Below are 23,029 nucleotides of genomic sequence, written 5' to 3' on the forward strand. Positions count from 1 at the left end.
GGAATTGTTCTGACCTGGACACATATGAAACACAGGCAATAAATTTAGAGAAACAATTCCTGAGCAAAGGTTATCAAAAAACCACCTTAGAGGGTGCTAAAGAAAAAGGTAGAAAAATCATTTTGAATAGGGGTACTAATGATCCGAATATTATTGTTAAGCCGAAATCTACAATGCCTGAGGTAATGTTTGTTACTAAATACACTAGTCAGCACAAGCAATTAGAGCAAATTATTAAAAAGCATTGGGGGGTCCTGACAAATGACCCGTTATTAACGGGACATATCAGCTCTGACCCCAAGTTTGTGTATAGAAGAGCCCGCAACATCAAAGACACTGTTGTTAATAGTGCTATAAATGTACCATCGCCGTTGGTACGAATAAAATCCAAAGGATTTTACAGGTGCGGTATGTGTAGTATGTGCCGCTCCTGTAAAGGCTCCATTAAATGTGTACAGGAATATAAATCTGCTCATACTGGAAAAGTCTTTACAATAGATGATTTCATAACATGCGACACGAAAAACTGTATATATTTACTTGAATGTATTTGTAAGAAACAGTATGTTGGGAGAACCTCCAGAGCTCTCAAAATCAGATGGGCGGAGCATGTCCGCAACATTAAAAAAGGTGTAGATTCTAATAATGTAGCGGAGCATTTTAAAAAAACACACCAATGTGACATAAAACACCTTGTATCATTTTGTGGAATCAGGGTGATAAAATCACACTGGAGGGTAAATGATGGTGATGTAAAATTAGCACGCACTGAGATGCAGACCATCTACACCTTAAAAACGTTATCACCGCTGGGGCTCAATCTGGATTTCGAGCTTAAATGTTTTTTATGATATGTTTTAAGGAATTTTAACTTATGTGCATTTTAGTAGTTTTCAACTGTTAACATTTGGTATTTTTTCTTCCATGTTATACGAGCGAGCACTGAGGGTATTATCTACTTCCTGGTTTTGCGTTCCAAAAATGCGGTTCACATATGCTGCATGTGATGAAAATAACATCATGGAAGCCACAGGAAGCAGTATTTGCGTTTCAAAGACCGGATGCCCGCTTTTCGTCCACTGCAGATCCATCAAAGATGGCTCTGAACCGCAAACGTCAGTGGCGATGCGTTCCAAGGACCGGATACGGACGTCACTTCCGCTATGAAGGCGGAAGACCATGCTGTATGATGTTTGGCGCTGTGTAAACCGGCAGATACGAAATTCTGGCTCCGGACTGAACTTTTTACGTTATTTACCCTCTGATGACATGCATATTTATACTTTTAGAAAACGATTATGTAACATTGTATTTATATATATATCTTGTTTACAGTATTGTTATTGTGTTTTTAAATCATTGTGTTAAATTGCAGTGTGTTTTCCGGTGTGATCCGGTTCCATGTTTTTTAATTGTCAAATTCAATTAAGTCAGTCTGCAGAGGTATAAATACCTGTGCAGACACTATGTCACTCCACACCTTGAAAAAGGACCTTGCAGGTCCGAAACGCGTCGGTGCTGTGGAGTCTGTGGATGGTTCCAGTGCTTCCAACCCAATCTTCTGATCCTAGAGCCTTATACCATCTTTGGGCAAGTACCTACCTCATACCCAGGAGAGATTGGTTTGGTGAAGGAGTAAGGGAAAAGTGGCACGTGGAAGCCTCCATTTTTTAATCTTTTATCTGTATTCATTGGACTTTGGAATAAACCCTGTTTTTCACCTGAATCATTGTTGGTGTGGAATTCCATCTTGGCTATCCAGAGATCCCAGGAGATAAAAAGAAACCTTTATATGAAAATAGGGCCCAGTGCCAAGGTGAGCTTGTACTCCATGGGAATGTCTGATGCTTATTGAAAGGAAAGAAACCTTTACGTGAACATAGGGCCTGTTATTCAGGTCAGTAGAGGGCAGTTACGTGTTACCTCGAAGATAGAAATGTCCATCTGAAGTGTTTAATACCTTTGTTTCTATCCGCATTGCTTTTCGGTATCAATTTGGATTGAAACCTGGACCAAAAGCGGAGAAGAAACAGAGTACTAAGTTGTTCCCTGACAGCGCACTATTGTCCACCATTTGTATTTTCTGTGCTTGTTTGGATCGGGGGTGGTAACCCAGGGTGGTACAAGGTGCAGCAGCCAGGTTTGGCGCAGCTACTTTCACATAACTTTTTTTCTGTTTTTCTGTTTTTCTGTTTTTCTCTCCTTATCACCCTGGCATTTATCTCTTGTTAAGGCTTAATACATCTGCCCCAATGGCACCAGCCAATCAACTCCCAACAGTCATATTTCAAATACAGCTGATTGGCTGATGCATTATCTCCTTTCACTTTATCTCTAGTTTATCTCTTTGTCAGGCTTAATACATCTGGCCCAATGTCCCTAAGCAAGATTTCTACAAATTCCTTCAAATACGCCTCTGGTTATCCAATGCATTTAAATCTACATCTGAGGTTCCAGCCTTCCCTAGAATTCTATTCTCTAGACTGACTTCCCCGTTACATAAAGGAGGAATCTCCAGATGGTATGAATATCAAATAAATAAATCAAAAAAAGGGAAGCTACCAGCACATATTAAATGGGAATCAGACCTCTCTATCACTTTAACTGAAGAGGAGTGGGATTCTATTTCCTATTTCGGCTTTAAAATGTCCAAATGTCTCCAACACTCGGAAATGTTCTACAAGCTGTGCCAGAGGGCATACTTCACCCCTCAGCGGCTACATGGCATTTGGCCCTCAGTATCCAAGTTTTGTTGGAGGAAGTGTGGAGGCATCGGCACCATTCACCATATCTTTTGGGAGTGCCCGATAATACGCCCGCTTTGGTCTGAAGTGTTTCTCCTCATAGCTGATGTTTTGGGAATCCACATCTTGCCCAGCCCGATAGTTGCATTGCTACACCATAATACACAGCTCGCTGTGGGAGATCTATATATACTTGGTCACATCCTGATAGCAACCAAAGCTGCCATAGGTCAACACTGGAAATCACCTGTTATCCCGTCAATCCGACACATAGCAAACAAAATCAATAAGAATTTCTTGCTTGAGACAGCCAACGTCAATTATTCACCCTTTGCTACTTCAATCCATTTGAAATGGTTTAAGTGGAGCGAATACAGAGAAAAACAGGGTCAAACTCTACTCCATAGTGAGCCCTTGGACTTGGCAGTTCTCTCCTCCCCACCACACACCACTGATGAGTGATTTTGGCTCCCTTCACATATTTCCTATTGTATCGTATAATATGTTGAGGCCCCCCACAAGGGTCCCTATCCCCGTTCCTCCCCCTACCTTCCTCTTCCCTTCCGCCCCCACCCTACCTTTGTCAAATGTAAGTCTTGCCGACTGGAATAGGATATGGCGATTCATATTACAGATTATGTACTGATTTTAAAGGATCTGCCTTTCTATTGTTCTTCATTGTTCATTGTATTTCTGTTCAACGCACTACTGTTACCCTTTTGTAAATTGCTCTTTTTTTTTGCAAGACTCAATAAAAATTTATTTTGGAAAAATAAAACTTTAATACATCCGAAGCCCATACATACTGATACTTACCTTTCTTTAGCCCGTAGGTAACCCAGGGTCCGGCGATCCTGGGTCCATAAAAATCCTTTGGGGGACCTGTGAATGTAAATTCTACTTACCCAGGTCCTCTGGCGAAGATCGGTCCTCTTGGCGCTGATGTTTCATCTTCAGCGCCTCTCCTCCGAATGATTCTATTGGAGTCGAGAAATTCGGCTTCTGATTTGGCCGCTAGGCGGCCAATAGAATCATTCGGAGGAGAGGCGCTGAAGATGTGATCAGTGCGATGGTATGGGACACTTGCTGTTTGATATTTTTCAGAAGATCCCGGGACTACTGCGGCCCCAAGAGGACCGATCTTCTCCGGGTGACCTGGGTTAGTAGAATTTACTTCCACAGGTCCCCCAAAGGATTTCTACGGACCCGGACCCAGGGCTACCTACGGGCTCAAGAAAGGTAAGTATCAGTATGTGTGGGCTTTGGATGTATTACATTTTATTTTTCATGTGTGTCAGTGTGCTTTTATAACTATTTCTATTAATGTGGAACTATAAGTTCCAGCGGGCCCTTTAATGCCCCGCATGCTGGGACTTGAGGTTCTCCAAGTCCCAGCCTTATACGCCAGCAAATACAGTAGTTAATATGGGTAAATTCTGTTTAGTTACAATAGGTGACATTTAATAGGGGGGCGATTTTTGTATTTTGGCAATTTTTTCCGCAAAAACAGACGTTTTTGCACATTTTCAGAAAATCGCACATTTTATAAAGTAGGATGCCATTTGCGGCCAAAATAAATCACACTTTTTGCCGCGAATTCACACATTTTAAAGGTGCGATTTTTAGTAATAATAAAAATCACATCCAGTTGTTTTCCCATGGGTCTCAGGGGCGGATCCAGAAGAAAATGACAGGGGGGGGGCACGTGCCCGGGTGCCCCCCCAACCCCCCTGAATCAACCCATGATGGGTCTGTACCTGTGGAAGTAAAGTATACGCACCACGCTTATCTTCGGGACTTCTCCGGACTTCCGGCAACGCTGTCCGGTATCTGGGGGCGGGTTTGTTTACATCTGGAGCTCTGCCCCCAGACCGGAAGATAGCCCCGCCTGCCAGCCAATCATGGTCTGGTATTAGGATTTTCCTGGTGTATACACATGGTTCGATTAGGCTTGCTATTCGATCCCGATATGATTAGATCACATCAGGATCGAATCGCAAGGCAAGCCACCCGACATGCATGCTATTTGGATGATATAGTGCAGATCTGCACTATATAGTCATTGCTGCCCTCTCTATCTGGGTTTCCATTTTTGCTGCCATGGGAGCACGCATCGGGATCGCAAGGTAAAAGAGCTGTGCGATCTGTATGTGATATAGTCAAATTTTCATGCTGATTGTACCCGTGTGTACAAACTATAAGGCTCACAACCAATTTACTGCACCAATTACAAAACCCCAGTCCAGCAGTCTCACCTCATTCTCATTCTCCTGCAACACCAGAATGATGGTTATAATGTAGTTATAGTTTACATCTGAGGGCCCGCACCTGCAGAGGCGTACCTAGATATTAGTAGGCCCCATAGCAAAAAATTTTTAGGGCCCCCTATTTAGCAAATGATGGTGATAAATGTATGTAAAACATCTTTGTTAGACAGCAAAGATGGGCCCCGTTCAGCTCTGGGCCCCATAGCAGCTGCACCCCTTGCACCCATGGTAGTTACGCCCTTGCGCACCTGCCCCTCTCACCCAAAACCTATAAAGTTTCATTACCACCAGGTAAAATAACTATGCTAATCCACCTCTTCCTACCCGTGCCTTGGCCAAGGGATTAATTCCAAGGGCACCACTGTTTCCCCACCACCGCCCCGGCTGAAGCAGAAAAAGAGGGGAGGTGAGCGATTCAGGAAGATCAAAGCAGTAAGTATGGCATCAGAGCGGTGGTGCCACAATTTCTGGGATAATGCCGGATCATCGTGGGGAGGAGGTGGATGCAAGACCTTCAGGGAATCCTCTTACTGGGGCATCTCCCAGGGGTTCTGTCTCTGCTCTGTCATAGCAGAGGTCTCAGACGGCCTGTAGCTCTCCAGCTGATGAACTCAGCAACACTTCATTAAATCAGATATAACAAAAGCATTAGTATAGAAATGTATTTCCAGCATCAGGTGTACAGGTTGGGCGCTGTGTGCGTATGGAGGTGCTCAGCTGCAGGGGAGCCTTGTGCAGGAGCCATGGGCAGGGGCACCCAGCTTGTCATGCCATGCCGTAACTCTGCCCCACTATGTGACCATATTATAGATTTACTATTATAAATTAAATACGTCGGTACTTGTGTAGTTTCACAGCGGCAGCTGGCCTTCCGGGTCTGCGTCCCCTCACGCTCGCCACACTTTATAAAATCAACTCCACGTCGACATGGATAGTTCATACCCTCACTATCCACGTTGGCGAGGAGTTTATTTTATAAAGTGTGGAGAACCCAAAGCCTGGGCGAACGGACACGCACCCAGAAAGAGCAGACGGCCACCTGCCGCCGTGAAACTACACAAGGACCAATAAGGGTTAATAATAAATGAATCATACTTTTGTATTCATTATATCATTACTGTATGATCCATATACTTCTTATTCAGCCATACTGTATATGCCTCACCAATCTGTGCCTCTCCTCACCAATCTGTGCATCAGATGCCTCCTCACTAGTCTACATCTCTCCTCTCATGCCACCTCCTCACCAATCTGTGCCTCACATGCCTCCATACTAGTCTGCCTCTCCTCTCATGCCACCTCCTCACCAGTCTGTGCCTCCTCACTAGTCTATGCCTCTCCTCTCATGACACCTCCTCACCAGCCTGTGCCTCACATGCCTCCTATTTGCTTACTATGGGGCTAATTCTGAGTTGGCCGCAGTTATTGCGACTTATACCAATGGAAAGGTAATGATGGACACCGAAGTACAAAAGCCAGCTTGGACAGTGCCATGAATAAGAGGCACACATACACCCAGGGCCGGTGTAAGGCTTCTCAGCAACCTAGGCAAAACATCAACTAACCAACCAACCTACCCCCCCCCCCCCCCCCCCCCCCCCATACTGCCAATACCCACTATTCAACCCTTTAAGGCAGTGATTTTCAACCTTTTTACCTTGCGGCACACTAAATATAAATTTTAAAATTGCCAAGGCACACCATGAGATCCCCACAGGGCAAAATACATTGGCCCCCACAGGAAAAAACAAACATATTGGCCCCATATAAAAGAAATCACACTGGCCCCCACAGGTAACAATAATAAAATACATTGGCCCTTTACATGAAAAGAAGAGACCAGTAAATAACAGTTGAACTGGTGGTGGCTGTAAACTGGTTTGGGCATCTCTAGATCTGGGGGCACACTTGAGAACAACTTTAGGCACACTAGTGTGCCATGGCACAGTGGTTGAAAAACACCCTTTAAGGCATACTTGCTTAAAAATCTGGAATAGAGGCTCCCAAAAAATTGGGTGGTGCTCCAAGCCCACTGGAGAGGACAGCAAAATAGGGAAGTATGGAGGCGAGGCCTTAGAAGTTATACATCTGTCAATTGAATTAAGTACAACAAGGATCCTCATAGACATCCTTGATTTTAGGATAGGCAGAATTGGTGGCACCCCCCCAGATCCCAGCGCCAAGGTAGAGCCGGTCCTGCATACACCGTCCCATCATTAAATGCACTTGTAACTTGTTCTCAAATACCAGCCACCAGTACCATGCTGGGCAGCCTTGGTACAGCCTGGCACACTCACCTTACACTTGTGTTACCTTCAGGGCTGCCAAGAGAAATCCTGGGCCCCGGTACAACAGCTTCCCAGGGCCCTGCTGGCGGGGGTGAGACCACATCATTTTGGGGGCATGTTTAGCACATAGGAGGATGGAAAGTTGAAGTAATACGTACGCCTAAGGTATATGCTACGTTCAAGGGGTGTGGCCACTCAAAAGGGGGCATATCCTTGAGTGTAGTGTACCACACCATATACCCCTTATTCAATACAATAGTAAACCCCCATACACATTATGCTACAAGGAATGAGCGAAAATTCACATTATGCCTCACAGAATACGCCAAAAAACACAGAATGAGCCAAAATTCCCATTACGCAACAGAAATTGAGCCAAAATTCACATTATGCCACATGGAGAGATGGTGGGGATGCAGAGACAGAGACGCCATGGACGCAGAGACAGACATGGCGGGGATGCAGTGACAGAGACGACGGGGATGCAGGGACAGAGACGGCGGGGATGCAGGGACAGAGACGGCGGGGATGCAGGGACAGAGACGGCGGGGACGCAGGGACAGAAATGGTGGGGAAGCAGGGACAGAGATGGTGGGGACGCAGGGACAGAGATGCATTATAGTGGGCTATTTAATGTGTAAGCCTACCTACCAGGGGTCCAGTGATGGAGTCCGGTGGTGCTCCAGCAGCAGGGGGATAGGGTGGGCTCCAGCGGGGTTTGTAAGTGGTGGGAAACACAGCCTTGCAACCAGCAGGATCCAGCAGAAGCAGAAGGGCCCAGTGGCAGCTCCAGCTGTTGTGGGGATGACAGCCTAGTGCACTGTGCAGGGTCCTGGGCTGACACACTCGGTAGACAAAAAAGCAGATGCGGTGTCCTGTAAGTGCAGCCAGAGGGGTAGCGTGTACCCCTTGTGCCCAGAGCAGGTGCGTGCAATGTCACCCCCCCCCCCTCCAAGTGTGCATATGGGGATAAGTTAAAGGGGAACAACAATAAATAAGGAATTGGGGCTACATGGAGAGAGGAATGTGGCAGAGGCATACATGGGGAAAATGTGTCATAGACACACATGAGGAGGGGAGGTGGAGGCATGCATGGGGAGGGGAGGTGGAAGAGGCACACATGGGGAGAGGGAGGTGACAGGCATTCATGGGGAGAATGCAGCATAGATAAACATGGGGAGGGGAGGTGGTAGAGGTACACATGGGGAGAGGGCGGTGACAAAGGCATACATGGGGAGAATGTGGCATAGACACGCATGGGATGGGGAGGTGGAGGCATGCATGGGGAGGGGATGTGACAGAGGTACACATGGGGAGATGGAGGTGTCAGAGGTACACATGGGGAGAGTGAGGTGACAGAGGCATACATGGGGAGAATGCAGCATAGATTAACATGGGGAGGGGAGGTGGAGGCATGCATGGGAGGTGGAATAGGCACACATGGGGGAGAGGGAGGTGACAGAGGAATACATGGGGTGGAGGGGCTAAGTGATAAAATGGGGAGTAACCCAGCCAGCTTCCTGCAATTCCATTCCCCAGGAGGGGGCACACAACCCCCCCAAGACACATTCTTAAGACTGACACAGAGATGCCCATTGGTGCTGATGATCCCAGCCCCAAGCTACTTCTTCCACTCACTCACACTTGTACAAGCAGACTGTGAGTGAGACTCAGGCTGCAGCAACTGCAGAAGCATCAGTGGGCATCCTTATGTCAGTGGCACTTCCTATCTGTGAGTATGCCCTGCATGTTAGTCCCCTCACCTCTCCTCTGATGACGACCTCCTCAGTCAGTTCAGCAGCTTCTCTCTCATCACGATCACAGCCTCTGAGTAAGAAGACACAGCTGCTCCTTAAGCTCCGCCCACCATGAGGCCTGTCACTCAACCTGACCCTTAGCTGAGCAGCTCCTCCGTTGCCTAGTCCAGTTCCTTCTTCAGCAGCAGCAGCCTGCCATGTGATGTGACACAGCACACCCGAACTGATGGATGGGGTGGGGAGCGGAGCAGTCTGATAATGATGAAGCAGTGGGGGATGACTACTGTCACTGTGGCCGGGTATGTTTGGCAGTGGTGTTTTCCTTTAAGTCTGCCACCATTCTCCCCCCCCCCCCCCCCCCCCCCCCCCCTCCTCCTCACAGCCTCCCTTAGCTGCCCCTCCCTCCCTATGTCCGTCCCTTTCCACCAGCTACAGCTTCCTGCAGACTCCGCAGTGGTGGACTGGACTGGCTGCGTGTGAATAACTTGTCATGGACAGGCAGTCAGTTCACCGCTGCGGAGTCTGCAGAAAGCTGTGGCTGGGAACGGATGTAGGGAATGAGCAGCTGCTACACAGCTCATCAACCTCCTCTCAGCCACACGCACACCTGCCGCTGGAATAAAAAAAAAAAAAGTGCGAGTGAGCTCAGACCGGGCCCCCCTGACATGCCCGGGCCCAGGTAATTTGTACCCTCCCCCCTCCCCTCTCGGCGGCCCTGGTTACCTTCTCCACCATGGTTAGGTCTTTGCAAGCAGTAGGCATGATAGTTACAGAGCAGTGGTTTTACCATTCCCCTGCTCAGGGGACATCAAGCTTAGCCCACCCCTTTTCCTGATTGGCTCACTGCCTACCGTGGCCCATAGCATGGATGCCTATCAATGATTTGCCATATATTGTTTCATGACACTGATGTTAAGCACGATCGATGGAGACCTTCTATGTCAGGGATGCAGTTCAAATCCCAGCGTTCAAAATCCCGATGCCGGAATCCCAACAGCTGAAAACCCGACACTTTCTCCCACCTGTAGAGGGAGAATAAATTAGTGTGCCGGGCGTAGCGAGGCACCGGGCCCGCTGCGTGGCGAGCCCGCAAGGGGGGGGGGGGCGATCCACGCCAGGGCCGTTTCTAGACAATTTAGCTCCCAGGGCAAAAAAAAAAAAATGCGCCCCCCCCCCCCTCCCAATACATAACATGGCACAGAAGAAATTGAGCGCGCCGGAGGCGCGCGGCGAAATAGGGGTGTGGCTTAATTTAAAAGGGGTGTGGCTTAATATAAGGGCGTGGCCTAGCCGGAAAACAATTACCTTACATCACACTTTTGCGACCTGCGTGACCAGACATTGGTTACCGCAGGAGTTGTCATTGTCCTCCTGCACTTAAGTTGGCGGGCTGAAGGCCACACAGTGACATAAAAAACATAAAGGCCCACACAGTGACCTAGTACGCCTCACAGATCAAGGCCAAACAATGACAGGCTACTTAAATCATTATACACTATTTATCCATGATGCCAATTACACATGACGCCGCACACTGTGATGACAATTACACATTACGTCACACACTGTGATGACAATTACACATTATGCCGCACACTGTGATGCCAATTACATATTACGCCGCACACCGTGATAAAAATGACACATTTTTGTTGCACACCGTGATGCCCATTACACCCCACACTGGGATGGCAATTACGCAATACTCCCCACACCGTAATGCCCATTACACATTATGCCCCACGAGCCGCTGCCGCACAACTGATGCCATTTACTAATATGCCCCCACAGTGCCACACATATATGCCCCCACAGTGACACACATATGCCCCCACAGTGCCAAATATGCCCCCACAGATATGTCCCCACAGATATGCCCCCACAGTGCCAAATATGCCCCCACAGTGCCACACATATGCCCCCACAGTGCCACACATATGCCCCCACAGTGCTGGATATGCCCCCCACAGCGCCACACATATATGCCCCCACAGTGACAGCTATTCCCTCAAAGGCCACACATATGCCCCCACAGCGCCACACATATATGCCCCCACAGAGACAGATATGCCCCAACAGTGCCAAATATGCCCCACAGTGCCACAGATATAGGCCCCCACAGTGCCACAGATATATGCCCCCACAGTGCTGGATATGCCCCCCACAGCGCCACACATATATGCCCCCACAGTGACAGCTATTCCCACATAGTGCCACACATATGCCCCCACAGCGCCACACATATATGCCCCCAGTGACAGCTATGCCCCAACAGTGCCAAATATGCCCCACATTGCCACAGATATATGCCCCCACAGTGCCAAATATGCCCCCACAGTGCCACAGATATATGCCCCCACTTTGCCACAGATATATGCCCCCACAGGGCCAAATATGCCCCCACAGTGCCACAGATATATTCCCCTACAGTGCCAAATATGCCCCCCACAGTGCCACAGATATATTCCCCTACAGTGCCAAATATGCCCCCCACAGTGCCACAGATATATGCCCCCACAGTGCCAAATATGCCCCCCACAGTGCCACAGATATATGCCCCCACAGTGCCAAATATGCCCCACAGTGCCAATATGCCCCACAGTGCCAGAAGCAGCATATACATTAACTCACTGTGCCTCCCCCTGCTGCCATCGCCACTGCTGCTGCCTCTGTCTTCTTCAACTTCCTTGGGGAGGGGAGGGGAGCGCACCGCATGTCTCTCCTTCCCCTTCACTGAGCTGTCAGCCATTCATACATCGCGGGCTGTCTCCTGATTGGCTGACAGCCCAGTGACATAGTGAGAGAGGGGAAGGAGGGACGCACGATGCGCTCCCTCCCCTCCCCATGGAAATTAATCAGCGCGGCGCCGGCGGTGTGCGCCGCGGTGAGAGCTGAGCCGGAGAGGGGGAGGAAGGGAGGCAGCGCTGGGGGGAGCTGCTGCCGGGCGCCCCGGCTGTTTATTAGAGGCGGACAAGCCGTGCGGCGCCCCGGGCTGCTGCACGGCTTGTCCGCCTCTAGAAACGGCCCTGATCCACGCCCTCCCCTTGTCGGGATTTCGGACGCCAGGATTCTGACCTTAGGGATTTCATATCAATCCCCTATGTCCATCCCTAGCAGGAATCTGTGGATGATCCACACAGACAATAGGAAGCTTGATGATGTCTGAGGGGAGAGACAGACTGGTTAGCACTCCTACTGGAATGGCTGATGGGAGTTGTATTCTCTACCAGTCAGCCCTTCCCCCATAAAGCCAGGTACTTGTCTGGCTAACTGATCGTGCTTTTCAGCTGATCCATCGACTTATCTGACAAGTGCAAGTGCATACACACTTACCAATTATCATCCCGGCGTGTAGTGCCTTTCGTCACATCTGCACAGGCATTGAAATGTGCCAGCCAGGCTGATATATCAGTGATCGGCGGCCTGTGCAGCACATGTACGGACAATCTGCGTCCTACCTGTACAAACAACCAGATAATATTGCAGCACATCCAGTGACCGATACAACTACAGATATACATACTATCACCTGAGCCACAGGGCTGAATCAATAGGTCCCATTCTGAGACATTTTTGCTGGCGCACACCGGCTGACACACCCGCCTGTTTGGCCGATATCTATATATCACTCAGGGGGCCTGATTCAAATGTGGTTGAAGTTGTGCTCTGATGCGCAAAGTAACTATTATCTGTACTTTGTGCGTGGGCAGGACTCGTTCTACGTGTGCGTGAATGGGTCCTGCGACACAAGACGCACGCCTGCATCAGATGGTCAGTGACTGACAGTCTGGTGCCAGTCGGGGGCTGAGGCGTATCACAGCTGATAAGGGGGAAGGGGCCCAGGATCTATGTGGTTGGGCTCTGCGATGGACTGCAAGCCATCCGATGGTGACCGATCTGACCTGTTCTCTAGGACGCAGCATCGGATCACTACTGCGGCAGAAGGCGCCTAATTGTAATAGACGCCTCCTGCTGCATTACCATACAGCGCTGTCACTGCTGCTACCAAGGAAGGATACAGCCCCAGCCACATCTGACTCAGGCCCCTGTGATGTGTATAGCAGGGTACAGGTATAGGGGCTGTGTGTAATAGATGCCTCCTGCTGCATTACCATACAGTGCTATCACTGCTGCTACCAAGGAAGGATACAGCCCCAGCCACATCTGACTCAGGCCCCTGTGATGTGTATAGTAGGGTACAGGTATAGGGATCTGTGTGTAATAGATGCCTCCTGCTGCATTACCATACAGCGCTATCACTGCTGCTACCAAGGAAGGTTACAGCCCCAGCCACATCTGACTCAGGCACCTGTGATGTGTATAGTAGGGTACAGGTATAGGGGCTGTGTGTAATAGATGCCTCCTGCTGCATCATCATACAGCGCTTATCGCTGCTGCTACCAAGGAAGGATACAGCCCCAGCCACATCTGACTCAGGCACCTGTGATGTGTATAGCAGGGTACAGGTATAGGGATCTGTGTGTAATAGATGCCTCCTGCTGCATCACCATACAGCGCTATCACTGCTGCTACCAAGGAAGGATACAGCCCCAGCCACATGTGACTCAGGCCCAGTGATGTGTATAGTAGGGTACAGGTATAGGGATCTGTGTGTAATAGATGCCTCCTGCTGCATCACCATACAGCGCTATCACTGCTGCTAACAAGGAAGGATACAGCCCCAGTCACATGTGACTCAGGACCCTGTGATGTGTATAGCAGGGTACAGGTATAGGTGCTGTGTGTAATAGATGCCTCCTGCTGCATCACCATACCCTCCAACTGTACCGAATTTGCCGGTACAGTACCGTTTTTTTACGGGCTGTACCGGCAAATAAAGATAGTACCGAATGTACCGAATTATGTGTCTTTGCTCCCCCTGACTCCTGCGGCGACATCATCATTGGACGAACCACTGGCTCCTTTAGCTGTCAAACTCTCCACCAATCACATTGCAGCTCCTCTTCACATTGACCAATAGCCGCACGCAGCGGGCGTGGGTTTTTATTGTCAATCATTTTGTTCATGTTCACAATAGATACCCGTTTACAGCACTAGGTATCCTACACCAATATGGTGACTGGATGTGTGCGCCGTTTCCAGGACAACAGGCGCAACATCTGATGGGAAAGAGGCGGGACGGAGACGTGCGCCGACCAAAGACGGCTGGATGGCTGTCCAATTGCATTTGTACTGTACTGTACTGTCTGGGAGCGGGAACTTGAAGTGGTGACAGGCAGCTAGGCTGAACATGGAAGAGACCAGTCAGCGGTATGTACCGGTCCCCCACACGTAGTGGCCAGTGATGTGCCCGGTGGTGGTCCCCATTGGATAATGTGCTGCTATCCTTGCTATAGTCCATCACCACAGGCACAGGCCGCATACTGTCCTAATACCATACAATTGTTATATATGAAATTGACTGTACCATTGAAATTATTGGAAAGGGGGCTCGGCCACGCCTCCTTTCCCAGTGGTCACGCCCCCTTTATGATTGTGTACCGATTTCTTCCCCTCAGATGTTGGAGGGTATGCATCACCATACACCGCTATCACTGCTGCTACCAAGGAAGGATACAGCCCCAGCCACATCTGACTCAGGCCTCTGTGATGTGTATAGTAGGGTACAGGTATAGGGGCTGTGTGTAATAGATGCCTCCTGCTGCATCACCATACAGTGCTGTCACTGCTGCTAACAAGGAAGGATACAGCCCCAGCCACATCTGACTCAGGCACCTGTGATGTGTATAGCAGTGTACAGGTATAGGGATCTGTGTGTAATAGATGCCTCCTGCTGCATCATCATACAGCGCTATCACTGCTGCTACCAAGGAAGGATACAGCCCCAGCCACATCTGACTCAGGCCCCTGTGATGTGTATAGCAGGGTACAGGTATAGGGGCTGTGTGTAATAGATGCCTCCTACTGCATCACCATACAGCGCTGTCACTGCTGCTACCAAGGAAGGATACAGCCCCAGCCACATGTGACTCAGGCCCAGTGATGTGTATAGTAGGGTACAGGTATAGGGGCTGTGTGTAATAGATGCCTCCTGCTGCATCACCATACAGCGCTATCACTGCTACTACCAAGGAAGGATACAGCCCCAGCCACATCTGACTCAGGCCTCTGTGATGTGTATAGTAGGGTACAGGTATAGGGATCTGGGTGTAATAGACGCCTCCTGCTGCATCACCATACAGTGCTGTCACTGCTGCTATCAAGGAAGGATAAAGCCCCAGCCACATCTGACTCAGGCCTCTGTGATGTGTATAGTAGGGTACAGGTATAGGGGCTGTGTGTAATAGATGCCTCCTGCTGCATCACCATACAGCGCTATCACTGCTACTACCAAGGAAGGATACAGCCCCAGCCACATCTGACTCAGGCCCCTGTGATGTGTATAGCAGGGTACAGGTATAGGGGCTGTGTGTAATAGATGCCTCCTGCTGCATCACCATACAGCGCTGTCACTGCTGCTACCAAGGAAGGATACAGCCCCAGCCACATCTGACTCAGGCCTCTGTGATGTGTATAGTAGGATACAGGTATAGGAGCTGTGTGTAATAGACGCCTCCTGCTGCATTACCATACAGCGCTACCACTGCTGCTACCAAGGAAGGACACAGCCCCAGCCACATCTGACTCAGGCACCTGTGATGTGTATAGCAGGGTACAGGTATAGGGGCTGTGTGTAATAGATGCCTCCTGCTGCATCACCATACAGCGCTGTCACTGCTGCTACCAAGGAAGGATACAGCTCCAGCCACATGTGACTCAGGCCCAGTGATGTGTATAGTAGGGTACAGGTATAGGGATCTGTGTGTAATAGACGCCTCCTGCTGCATCACCATACAGCGCTATCACTGCTGCTACCAAGGAAGGTTACAGCCCCAGCCACATCTGACTCAGGCACCTGTGATGTGTATAGTAGGGTACAGGTATAGGGGCTGTGTGTAATGGATGCCTCCTGCTGCATCATCATACAGCGCTTATCGCTGCTGCTACCAAGGAAGGATACAGCCCCAGCCACATCTGACTCAGGCACCTGTGATGTGTATAGCAGGGTACAGGTATAGGGATCTGTGTGTAATAGATGCCTCCTGCTGCATCACCATACAGCGCTATCACTGCTGCTACCAAGGAAGGATACAGCCCCAGCCACATGTGACTCAGGCCCAGTGATGTGTATAGTAGGGTACAGGTATAGGGAGCTGTGTGTAATAGACGCCTGCTGCATCACCATACAGCGCTGTCACTGCTGCTACCAAGGAAGGATACATCCCCAGCCACATCTGACTCAGGCCTCTGTGATGTGTATAGTAGGGTACAGGTATAGGGATCTGGGTGTAATAGACGCCTCCTGCTGCATCACCATACAGTGCTGTCACTGCTGCTATCAAGGAAGGATAAAGCCCCAGCCACATCTGACTCAGGCCTCTGTGATGTGTATAGTAGGGTACAGGTATAGGGGCTGTGTGTAATAGATGCCTCCTGCTGCATCACCATACAGCGCTATCACTGCTACTACCAAGGAAGGATACAGCCCCAGCCACATCTGACTCAGGCCCCTGTGATGTGTATAGCAGGGTACAGGTATAGGGGCTGTGTGTAATAGATGCCTCCTGCTGCATCACCATACAGCGCTGTCACTGCTGCTACCAAGGAAGGATACAGCCCCAGCCACATCTGACTCAGGCCTCTGTGATGTGTATAGTAGGATACAGGTATAGGAGCTGTGTGTAATAGACGCCTCCTGCTGCATTACCATACAGCGCTACCACTGCTGCTACCAAGGAAGGACACAGCCCCAGCCACATCTGACTCAGGCACCTGTGATGTGTATAGCAGGGTACAGGTATAGGGGCTGTGTGTAATAGATGCCTCCTGCTGCATCACCATACAGCGCTGTCACTGCTGCTACCAAGGAAGGATACAGCTCCAGCCACATGTGACTCAGGCCCAGTGATGTGTATAGTAGGGTACAGGTATAGGGATCTGTGTGTAATAGACGCCTCCTGCTGCATCACCATACAGCGCTATCACTGCTGCTACCAAGGAAGGTTACAGCCCCAGCCACATCTGACTCAGGCACCTGTGATGTGTATAGTAGGGTACAGGTATAGGGGCTGTGTGTAATGGATGCCTCCTGCTGCATCATCATACAGCGCTTATCGCTGCTGCTACCAAGGAAGGATACAGCCCCAGCCACATCTGACTCAGGCACCTGTGATGTGTATAGCAGGGTACAGGTATAGGGATCTGTGTGTAATAGATGCCTCCTGCTGCATCACCATACAGCGCTATCACTGCTGCTACCAAGGAAGGATACAGCCCCAGCCACATGTGACTCAGGCCCAGTGATGTGTATAGTAGGGTACAGGTATAGGGAGCTGTGTGTAATAGACGCCTGCTGCTGCATCACCATACAGCGCTGTCACTGCTGCTACCAAGGAAGGATACAGCCCCAGCCACATCTGACTCAGGCCACTGTGATGTGTATAGTAGGGTACAGGTATAGGGATCTGTGTGTAATAGACGCCTCCTGCTGCATCACCATACAGCGCTATCACTGCTGCTAACAAGGAAGGATACAGCCCCAGTCACATGTGACTCAGGACCCTGTGATGTGTATAGCAGGGTACAGGTATAGGTGCTGTGTGTAATAGATGCCTCCTGCTGCATCACCATACACCGCTATCACTGCTGCTACCAAGGAAGGATACAGCCCCAGCCACATCTGACTCAGGCACCTGTGATGTGTATAGTAGGGTACAGGTATAGGGGCTACGTGTAATAAACGCCTCCTGCTGCATCACCATACAGCGCTATCACTGCTGCTACCAAGGAAGGATACAGCACCAGCCACATCTGACTCAGGCCTGTGATGTGTATAGTAGGGTACAGGTATAGGGGCTGTGTGTAATAGATGCCTCCTGCTGCATCATCATACAGCGCTATCACTGCTGCTACCAAGGAAGGATACAGCCCCAGCCACATCTGACTCAGGCCCCTGTGATGTGTATAGTAGGGTACAGGTATAGGGGCTGTGTGTAATAGACGCCTGCTGCTGCATCACCATACAGTGCTGTCACTGCTGCTACCAAGGAAGGATACAGCCCCAGCCACATCTGACTCAGGCCCCTGTGATGTGTATAGTAGGGTACAGGTATAGGGGCTGTGGTAATAGACGCCTGCTGCTGCATCACCATACAGTGCTACATCGCATTAGCCCAGTGTGTATGCAGTGTTAGAACGCACTCGGACAAGAACCTTTCTATTTTTAAGGAATAATAACACAAGATGACATTTTTTGGACAAATATAATATTTATTACCAATATTAATAAAAGGTGACAGTACCCTTTAAAAGTAAAGAGGTAGCTTCTTCAGTATCATTTATTTATAGTTTTAGGACAATCTACAGGTATATGTAACACATGTCGCAGGCGGCAGTACCAAGCAAATTCATAGCAACGGGTGACATTCTGTGAGATGTATTCATAAGCCAGTCTGGTCAGCAGGACCATCATATGCAGTAAGGACAAATAGGCGGGTGTGGCCAATGTATGGGCGTGGCTAATGTGTGGGTGTGGCCAGTGACATAATTTTTATTTTTATAATATGCCGAATGTGCTTCCAGATGAGGTAGAGAATGCAAGATCTCTCTGGTGGGGCATTGGCCATCGATTGTTAGCAACTCCTCCTTAGATTAGCGCTCAGCATTCACCAGTCCAGACCACTGCAGTGAAAACCCAGCAGTGGTTTTACCCTTCCCCTGCTCAGGGGCATCACTCGTATCCTGCCCCTGTTGCACCATTTAGCCCACCCCCTTTTCTGATTGGCTCGCTGCCTACTGTGGCCCACAGCAGGGATGCCTATCAATGGTTTGCCATCTATGGTTTAATGACACGGATGATAAACATCTATGGCATCATGATGGAGACCTTCAATGTCCATCCCTAAAAACAAGAAAATAAGCAGCGCTAAAACAATTAAAGTCTGGTTAATCTATTACAGCGAAATGTATTAAGTAAACTAAAATGACTAGATAGCCTGCATGAAGAAATAAAACAGATAAAATGAATAAATCACAATTTCATAGCCACCATAGAGTGTGAAGTGTCCTGTAGAGTCCATTTTTAAGGGCCCATGGATGGTAAATTGGATCTCCAGATGGTCATCCGGAGGGAGAATGGATAAGGTACATAATTGTTTTAGCGCTGCTTATTTTCTTGGTTTTCATGCTCTATTGTACAGGATTGACCATCCTGTTGTAAAGCAGCAGCATGGTTTAAGCCACCGCCACCAAGCGGCCCCGGTCCAGTCTCACCCGTGAGGTCAAGTCACACACATTTTTTTCTTAAATGTCCATCCCTAGCAGGAATCCACAGATGATCCAAACAGACAATAGGAAGCTTGATGATGTCGGAGGGGAGAGACAGACTCTCAGACACACCATACAGCGCTATCACTGCTGCTACCAAGGAAGGATACAGCACCAGCCACATCTGACTCAGGCCTGTGATGTGTATAGTAGGGTACAGGTATAGGGGCTGTGTGTAATAGATGCCTCCTGCTGCATCATCATACAGCGCTATCACTGCTGCTACCAAGGAAGGATACAGCCCCAGCCACATCTGACTCAGGCCCCTGTGATGTGTATAGTAGGGTACAGGTATAGGGGCTGTGTGTAATAGACGCCTGCTGCTGCATCACCATACAGTGCTGTCACTGCTGCTACCAAGGAAGGATACAGCCCCAGCCACATCTGACTCAGGCCCCTGTGATGTGTATAGTAGGGTACAGGTATAGGGGCTGTGGTAATAGACGCCTGCTGCTGCATCACCATACAGTGCTACATCGCATTAGCCCAGTGTGTATGCAGTGTTAGAACGCACTCGGACAAGAACCTTTCTATTTTTAAGGAATAATAACACAAGATGACATTTTTTGGACAAATATAATATTTATTACCAATATTAATAAAAGGTGACAGTACCCTTTAAAAGTAAAGAGGTAGCTTCTTCAGTATCATTTATTTATAGTTTTAGGACAATCTACAGGTATATGTAACACATGTCGCAGGCGGCAGTACCAAGCAAATTCATAGCAACGGGTGACATTCTGTGAGATGTATTCATAAGCCAGTCTGGTCAGCAGGACCATCATATGCAGTAAGGACAAATAGGCGGGTGTGGCCAATGTATGGGCGTGGCTAATGTGTGGGTGTGGCCAGTGACATAATTTTTATTTTTATAATATGCCGAATGTGCTTCCAGATGAGGTAGAGAATGCAAGATCTCTCTGGTGGGGCATTGGCCATCGATTGTTAGCAACTCCTCCTTAGATTAGCGCTCAGCATTCACCAGTCCAGACCACTGCAGTGAAAACCCAGCAGTGGTTTTACCCTTCCCCTGCTCAGGGGCATCACTCGTATCCTGCCCCTGTTGCACCATTTAGCCCACCCCCTTTTCTGATTGGCTCGCTGCCTACTGTGGCCCACAGCAGGGATGCCTATCAATGGTTTGCCATCTATGGTTTAATGACACGGATGATAAGCATCTATGGCATCATGATGGAGACCTTCAATGTCCATCCCTAAAAACAAGAAAATAAGCAGCGCTAAAACAATTAAAGTCTGGTTAATCTATTACAGCGAAATGTATTAAGTAAACTAAAATGACTAGATAGCCTGCATGAAGAAATAAAACAGATAAAATGAATAAATCACAATTTCATAGCCACCATAGAGTGTGAAGTGTCCTGTAGAGTCCATTTTTAAGGGCCCATGGATGGTAAATTGGATCTCCAGATGGTCATCCGGAGGGAGAATGGATAAGGTACATAATTGTTTTAGCGCTGCTTATTTTCTTGGTTTTCATGCTCTATTGTACAGGATTGACCATCCTGTTGTAAAGCAGCAGCATGGTTTAAGCCACCGCCACCAAGCGGCCCCGGTCCAGTCTCACCCGTGAGGTCAAGTCACACACATTTTTTTCTTAAATGTCCATCCCTAGCAGGAATCCACAGATGATCCAAACAGACAATAGGAAGCTTGATGATGTCGGAGGGGAGAGACAGACTGGTTAACGCTCCTACTGGAATGGCTGATGGGAGTTGTAGTTCTCTACCAGTCACTGCATGCAGGTAGCCCTTCCCCCGTTAAAGCTAGGTAATTGTCTGGCTGACGGATCGAGCTTTTCAGCTGATCCATCGACCTGACAATGCATACACACTTACAAATTATCATCCCAATGTGTCAACAACCAGATGAGCTGATATATTGCAGAACATCCAATGACCGGCTGTGACCCAGGGCAGTCATAAACATTGATGGTGTTAACCAGACCTGGCTAACCTATGGTTCTCCAGCTGTTGTAAAACTACAAATACCAGCATGCCCTGCCACAGTTTTGCTATTAGGGAATGCAAAACTGTGGTAGAGAACGCTGGGACTTGTTTTTCAACAGCCGTCTCTGACTCTATACATGGTGGTCTACAAATGTATCAGCAGAAGTAAAGCAGTCAGTAAACCTGGCAGGCGGAAATTGCAGAAGTAGCAAAGGCCGGGGTGGTGCAGGAGCTAAATTACAGGATCACATGCTCATTATCAGTTGATTTAAATAAATAAGACATAAAATGAAAAACCCAACCTTCTATGGAATTCCCATTTCAATCTTAAATAACCCATAGAGAGGGGTAAGGCAGGGGTAGGGTAGGGGAGAGGTAGAAAGAAAGGGGAAGGGACAGGTATAAGGTAGGGGATAGGAGGGGCAGGTGTACGTTAGAGGTAGGAGGAGAGGGGAAGGGGTAAGTTGGGAGTAGATGAAGTGGGGATGTAGCAGGGGTAAGGTTAAGGTAGGAAGAGAGGCAAATGGGCAGGTATGAGGTTAGGTAGGAAGACATGGGTAGGGGCATGTTAGTATGAGAAGTGGGAAAAGGGCAGGGGTAAGGTTGGGATAGGAGAGGGGAAGGGTCAGGGTTAAGAGGTATGTAGATGTATCTCTTGGGACACAACGAATGCAGCCACTGTGCATAGCATACAGCCGCCATATGATTATACTATGGGGGAACATGAGCACTCTCTCTTTGATAAGAATGCTGTGTCTGCGAATACCTCTTCTCCCCCATGTATTACGTAGGAGATACCTGGTAAATGGCCAGCCCCCCCCACCCACACACACACACACATCTTTATCTACAGGTAATGTATGAGTGGTCAGTGCCACGGACCGTTCTGACAGCTGCAGGTGTCGTGGCCATACGCATAGCACTGTCCTGGGCAGCCCGCTCCAACAGCCAGGGATTTTTTAGTTTCCAATAGACCTGGGGGTGCCACTGGGAGAAGTCACTACGGTGCCCGTGCCGTGCCGTACTATCGCCAACACCGATCAGGAGCCGAAAGTGGCAGGGTGCTGTTCACAAGATCCGTGATTGGCAGCTTTGCCATAACAAGCATCTACATTAATACATGCTGCTGTCAAGTGGACCCGCTCCACCATGATCCGGAGGTATAGCGGGTCCGCACAAACAACGACCGCAGCCTTTATTTTAATACATCTCCCCCATCCTGTCTGTCAGGTATTACACAGCATCATTAATGTAATAAAATGTAGTTCCTTACAATATACAAATTTACAGCACTTTAATCATCTTGTCTTGGGAGAAGGCTAAACGCGTGGGGTCGTGGTTTGGCAGATTAGCGGTCTGTTTCCCCATCACTGTTAATGGGGAATTGGGAGATTTTTCAATCTGTAAAGAAATTATAATTGATGTCAAATATGCATTTCTAACATTTACCCATAATAAACCAGCCAATATATTATTATGAACTAAATTGTGAGCGCACACTAGATTTTAGTTTTGTTTTACGATATGCACAATAACACAATATTGTTAACGATATGTTGGTACAGGACTTCTAGTGTGTACATACTATATCGAAAGCAATGTGCGCTGGCGTGGGTCGTT

The 23,029-nt window shown here is 48.6% G+C and overlaps 1 protein-coding gene across 2 annotated transcripts in view; it reads right to left on the reverse strand.

Annotated features, from left to right (window-relative positions):
• Positions 1 to 19,730: 19,730 nt before the first annotated feature.
• Positions 19,731 to 23,029, reverse strand: part of GPATCH1 (G-patch domain containing 1) — a 29,115-nt gene continuing 25,816 nt past the window's right edge. For both annotated transcript variants that reach the window (XM_083164744.1, XM_083164743.1), the window contains exon 20: positions 19,731 to 22,810. In XM_083164744.1, the coding sequence (XP_083020870.1) occupies positions 22,783 to 22,810 (28 nt within the window). In that variant the 3' untranslated portion in view covers positions 19,731 to 22,782. The remainder of the gene's footprint in view (positions 22,811 to 23,029) is intronic.

The sequence above is a fragment of the Crinia signifera genome, chromosome 11 (assembly GCF_055691185.1).
Source record: "Crinia signifera chromosome 11, ASM5569118v1, whole genome shotgun sequence".
NCBI lineage: Eukaryota > Metazoa > Chordata > Amphibia > Anura > Myobatrachidae > Crinia > Crinia signifera.